A 6242-nucleotide genomic window follows, 5' to 3' on the forward strand; every position below is an offset into this window, starting at 1 on the left:
ACAACCAAATTGAGCCTTATAAAATGAAAAAACTAAAATTTTGAGATAAGCCCTATAAACCAGAAAGGAGGGAGTACCAAACATATTGCTCCCTCCATTTCAGAATATAAGATGCATTAGTTTTTTCAAAAGTCAAAAATTGGTAATGTATGACCAAGTTTTTAGAAAAATATCAATATCTACAGTATCAAATTTTATCATTACATCTATCACAAAAAGTATTTTCATATTTTATTTTATTTGTATTGTAGATGTCGATATTTTATTTTATAATCTTGGTCAAACATACACAAGTTTGACTTGCATGAAAATCGATACACCTTATATTCTGGACTGAAGGGAATAGCATTCAACAAATTTGGAGCCACAACTTGTAAAGGTGACAAGATTTGCGCAAATATACACCGTGAATGGAAAGAAACCACGATGACTTTAAGCCCATAGGGAGACGAGAGAGACAAGTTGTGATCATTTTCTCTACCATAAGAGCAGGCATACATCTGAACATTTTGACCACATGTTCTACATCAAAATTGGGATTAATCTCCCTGGAAGAAAACTGGCATCAATTACAAGGGCACATGTGGATGCTAAGTAGATGAGAAACGCAAATCAGGCTAATGTATGAAACCAGATGGTTGTAGCTTTCTACCTAATCTTCAAGCTTCAACCTCAAGCAATGTAAGCTCAATCGAGCCAATGGAGCAGCAGCCTCTATGCTAGGTGATTCATGTCAAAAAGGAGAACACCAGCCAGCCAAACTCACCTGCTGGGATAGAAGGAATGCTGACTGCGAGTGAATGATAGATCGCATCTCACTATCTGTAATTGCAGCAGGATGGGCGACCACGAACCAACTTGTCCCACAAGCATAGCATTTGCCTTGGCGACTGATAGTGCGCAGTGTAGTAGTTCTCGAGGCAACCATACTGGCAGAACTTCCAGCTATGAGAATACCTGACAGGCATGGTATAATTGAATTTTTCAACCCATAGCCCCATACTTACATCCTCCATCTTGAATAGCTGCAAGCCAAATAGCCAGAAAAGTAGAGTGATTGACATAACATGATTCAAGTTATCAAAATACAGTGTGTTGCATCAATGGAGGCTCACATAACATGATTCAAGTTATCAAAATACAGTGTGTTGCATCAATGGAGGCTCACCCTTAAACTCTGATTGGCATGCTGAGACACGACGAATTTTGCTATGCCACCAGAAATTACATAACCGGGTCCATTAGCATAAGGCGGATAGATATCTTCAGGCCACTCCTGCATTCATTATGAGTAGGGATTAAGGCGAGCAATGAAGATGGTGGCATGCATATGCTGGCAACACAAAAAAGGGCTGTGATTTCTGTAGACAAAAAAACAAATTCATGGTGGGCTTTTAGCAAGAACAGTCATTTCCTATGTTTGAATTACCACCCTAAAGTTGGCCGTTCAGCTTTTAAGGCCGTAAAACACAGCTCGCAAACTTGTGAGATTAGCTTTCTTGGTTAGAAGAAAGAAGATTCAGATACACGGTGTAACAAAGACTAACTCATGGGATTGCACGGAATCCAAAATATGGACACTGAATAATCAGCTGCTTAACTTGAGGAATATTGCTTTGTTTTAAGGATAATACCTCCTCCGTAACTGCCCATTTCCCAGTTCTCAGTGGTCTATGCAAGAGGTTAAGGTTCCCCATGTATAATGGTTTGCCAAGGGAGTTCATCTTGATATGTCTGAGAACCACATCTACCCTCACAAATGTATCGTCGTCACATTTCATGACATGGGCCGCTGTCAAGTTCTGGACCTGCAAGGTGACATGATAAACAGATGTTAGGTTCATTATTTAGTCCACACTGCAAAGTGACTACTACTCCTGTAAATTTCATGATCCCCATACCATAGACTTCAATCCATGTTTGAGGGTTAACTTCTCCCAGAAGCGACTCTCAAAGAGTTACATGAAAGATAATTAAGCCACTCACCCCAAAGTGCATTCCATGCAGTTGTAAAGAATTATTCTAGCAACGACTCTCTTGGTAGGGCTTAAGTTCAAACAGCTCTATCGCCTCTATTGAGATACGCAGTAAGGGCATTGCTAGGACATAAATGCCCAATGATGGACAAAGATCATAAGTACACGCTTACAACTTCCAGTTGACATTGGCGAACCATACCAAATTAGCAATAGGAAAAAATTAGCAGAAGTTTAATAAAAGATAGTGACGGCAAGAGTGTCTCACCCCATACTCGCAAATAGCGATTGTCTTAAGAACTACCAGTTCATAACGATCTATAAATGGCAAAATGACAATATCTCCAAAGTATTCAGCTTCTTTCTTCAGCATCACATTGACCTCTTTCCTCGAATTCTGCAACCACAATTTGTAATGAACAACATCATGCCATGCAGTCATTTCCTAAAAAACTTTTGTTTTTCCTTCCTTTATGAGATGATAAACATGCAACTGATATTTCCCATCATTGGGTGCATCTGGTTAACGAGTTAATAAGTAGACATTCAGCGCAAATAGTGATTTTCACTATGATATATGTAAGAAAGTATGCAAAAAATATAAGGTTGGTAAAGCTATATCAAATCATTCAAGATACTAGGGGTGTGTTTGGTTTATGCCCAAGGTTGCCCCACCAAAATATTGGCTAGCCAAAATATTGGTTGAGGTTTTGGTTGCCAATGATTTGGCCAACATTGGCAAGAAAAATGAACTAGAGTTGGCTAGAGTTCATTGGCATGCCAAATAATTGGCAACCATCCAAACAAATACCAATCATTTGGTCATGACCAAAATTTTGGTAGGGTACACTTTGACCACAATCCAAACATACCCTAGCACTCAAAAAGCATGAAAGTGAACAGTAGATAGCCAACAGAATCCTCTGGATACAAGAAATTTCAGAGACCAAGTTTCTGTTCTTGCATGTGACCCACATATTACATCTTATACTCCATTATCCCGAACTACACAATGATCATGCACATATATATATATATATATATATATATATATATATATATATATATATATATATATATATATATATATATATATATATACAACACCAGTAAAAGATATAAAGATTCATTTAAGGACAAAGATACATTTGACAAAAATGTCATTTATTTTGGATGCATAATTTGCTTACCAGTGCTACAAAGAATCGTGCGACTACTTTAGAAGACTTAATTTCTGAAGTTTGCATCCAAGTTTTTCTCACAGCCATGCGCTCAGCAAAATGATTTGATGCCGAAAGTATTCCGATAAAAAGGTAAACTGGATCTCTTGGCAGTGGTTGGGACCTCCATTTGTCTGACATTTCAAGGACTTGTTGAAGGGAAAAACTGGGATGAGACATAGGAAGAGCAGTGGCATAAACTGAATGGACATCCACATCACCCTTAACATATAATCCTGTTGCATCTTCAAGAGTGAACCCCTGGAATTGATCACATCAACCCATTAGTATTTCTTCTAAATATCACTAAAAAAAGGAGGGCTGGATATGTCTAGAACATACTGGTCGATAAGGGAAAGATGTCACATGTCGACCACCAACATATATGTGGAAACCTTCAACACCAGCTTGTATAGTAAGAACAAATAGCCTGTCTTCCACAAAAGGGAATGGCCATGTCATTGCCGGTTTCTTTGCACGCCCTATGAACCTCTTTAGCCATGAAGTTGTCTTGGACTCTTTTGTGTCAACAATATCATCACGTATCCATTTCTCACATTTGGTGAACCCATCGACTGTCCAAAAATATGAAATGATAGGTTTTAGCCAAATATGCTAGCCTGGGGATAAAAGGACATAGTGTTACCATAGAAGAGCTAACACCTTGTGGTTTTCATTTTGCAGTAAAAAGTAGACGTTAAAATGAATACTAAAAAAAGGCAATTTGAATAAACTTGCATATTAATTCGACATGTTAGTCAATAAGATATGATAGGAGTAGCACCTCCGATGCATATAAGAATATAGCTTGTGATAAAATAAAATAGCAATGTCAATATATGCTTCAACAATAATCTCACAAATTAGCATTAAACAAATATTACATCAGGTAGAATTCTAACTGATGTGGAAAAAGAACACTTGCCGGAAGATGAAAATCACCAATAAAGATAATTGCTATGTGATTCAAGAAACTGTCAATAGAGCTATTCATATTATTTATTTTTAATTCTGGCATGCAGTTACATATGGTAGACATCAAGGTGTTGATGAACAATCACACAAAATGATAATTATATATGGAAGTTTACATATTAATTGTACTAGTTGAAATGGATATTATCCAGAAGAGTCACACTGGACAACGTTAAAGCTCTAACAGTGCTATGGAACCTATTGTATCAAAAGGGCGTGGCATTAATATTATGAAGTCCCCAGGAGCAAATGTATGTATCATGTGTCCGGCACTTGATAGTTTAACCAGCTTTTATGTTGTAAATAGGAAATTCCATGGGTTAGATTTTACAAGGAGTTGTAAACTTGTGATTGTCAGTTGGTAGAGGTACATTATAGCAGCTGTAATGGTTAACTAGTAAGTTGTAAATAGAAACATGGCAATATGGCATCAGGCTGGCAATGCAATCGATTTACCTCCGCGCTAATTTGACGATGCAATATAAATTAATCTTAACCACATTACCAGTAACAAATAACAAGAGCTGCTCACTCGGGAAAGAACATCTTAAGGTCCAAGCTAGCATTGCTGAAGAAGGAAAAGGATGTACCCTTGTCGTCGTTGTCCTCGGGCTGCAAGCCGTCACAGCGCTGTGCGGAGCCCCACTGCATCCGGTAGCAGGTATTGTGCTCGATGATGGGGCGCTGGCTCCAGTCCCCCCTCAGCCTGGGGTTAAGGTGCAGTATCCTGGGTGGGTCCTCGCCGTCAACGGCGCGCAGGCCCTGCAGCTCGACCATGAACTGCGAGACGTGCACGGTCCCGTCCCCCTGGCGCATCCTGGCGAGCTGCGGCACGTATTCCTTGTGCGCTGACCTAGGCGTGCCGATGACGGTGACAGCGGAGCCAGCGGCGAGGCCGCAGGGCAGGAAGACGACCCTCCCCCGCGCGCGCACGGAGACGGCGGCGGGGCACTTGTCGGTAGAGGCGGCATCGACGGCGGCGAGCTCCCAGGGGTCCCCGGCGAAGGCTGCGGCGTCCTCCCAGGCGGTGAGCCCGAGCGACCAGGCGTCGTCGGCCATGCGGTCGAGCGCGGAGCGGTTGCGAGCGGCGATGTCGGGGAGGGAGACGCGGTCGTAGCGGTGCCAGAAGGGCTGGACCTGGAACAGGGTGGCATTGGAGGAGGACGAGTTGCCTGGGAGGAGAGGGGGAAGGTGGTCGGTGGAGGATGGGGAGGAGAAGGCGGAGTCAACAGCGGCGAGGTCGGCGGTGGCAAGGTCGAGGACGCGGCGGAACTTGAGGGAGATGAGGATGAGATAGGCCACCCCCGCGACGAACACAAGGTGCGACGGCCGCCACCGCCGCGCCATTGCCCTCGCTCAGCGGCCCGTAGCCAACCCCACCTTCGCGCTCTCGGGCCCCGCAGTGGACGGCGACAGCGATCTCTCTGTAGTCAAGCGCGCGGCGAGGGCAGGCCCGCCGCGTCACGCCTGCCGCCGGCCAGCGGAGGCGGTGCGCCGGCCGGATCTGGCGCGCGCAGAGGAGGCGTGGAATCGGAGGCGGGGGCGGAGTTGGAGATGCTCGCGCGTGCGTGCGGGGAGGTCGGGCAGTGGGGAGAAATGGAGGGGCGTCGTGGCTGGCTGGCTGGCCGCCCGTGATGTGGACATGTTTTCCTTCTTGTTTGGTTTGGTTCCGGCCGGCCGAGTGGGACTCGACGAGGCGCGTGAGTGGCTGCCCGGTTTAGTCCGGTCGAGCGGTGTTTGCCACGTCGGGTTACAGCATCTACAGCTGCAAGCGTCACCCCTATACCCCTCCCCTCGTTTCAAGACCACGATACGAAAAAGGGTTTCCCCGCTTTATATTACAACCAACAATATAAGCTGGGGCGAAAGCAGCACAATTATAAAAAAAAAAATACCGATAACGGTGGATTGACAAAACAGTGTTAAAAACAGTTCATGCAACGTTAAAAACAGTGTAGGTAGTTCATCAACGCACATTACAAAAGTAAGAGTTCTTATATATCTCATCGGACTATCAAAAATTTACATGTTCTAGTTATCTATTGAGAAAGTTCACCTGATGTTGTCCTTG

General features: G+C 43.5%; 1 protein-coding gene across 1 annotated transcript; it reads right to left on the minus strand.

The window, feature by feature from the left end:
- Window positions 1-348: 348 nt before the first annotated feature.
- LOC119330024 (hydroxyproline O-galactosyltransferase GALT2-like) lies at window positions 349-5785 on the minus strand. Its single transcript, XM_037603132.1, has 7 exons — window positions 4762-5785; window positions 3539-3771; window positions 3167-3457; window positions 2245-2373; window positions 1635-1808; window positions 1169-1276; window positions 349-1025 (listed from the first exon to the last, which is right to left on the minus strand). Exons 1-7 carry the CDS (start codon window positions 5516-5518, stop codon window positions 819-821), a joined length of 1899 nt encoding a protein of 632 aa, XP_037459029.1. The 5' UTR covers window positions 5519-5785; the 3' UTR covers window positions 349-818.
- Window positions 5786-6242: the final 457 nt, after the last annotated feature.

This window comes from Triticum dicoccoides, chromosome 7A, assembly GCF_002162155.2.
Source record: "Triticum dicoccoides isolate Atlit2015 ecotype Zavitan chromosome 7A, WEW_v2.0, whole genome shotgun sequence".
NCBI lineage: Eukaryota > Viridiplantae > Streptophyta > Magnoliopsida > Poales > Poaceae > Triticum > Triticum dicoccoides.

Bases quoted from the DNA above. Each gene is read 5' to 3' on its own strand.
- LOC119330024 (XM_037603132.1), bottom strand. From the start codon at position 5,518: ATGGCGCGGCGGTGGCGGCCGTCGCACCTTGTGTTCGTCGCGGGGGTG. The intron at 3,458-3,538 runs GTATGTTCTAGA...GATCAATTCCAG, and splicing joins CATCTTTCCCTTATCGACCA to GGGTTCACTCTTGAAGATGC. The intron at 1,026-1,168 runs GTGAGCCTCCAT...TTTGGCTTGCAG, and splicing joins ATGCCAATCAGAGTTTAAGG to CTATTCAAGATGGAGGATGT.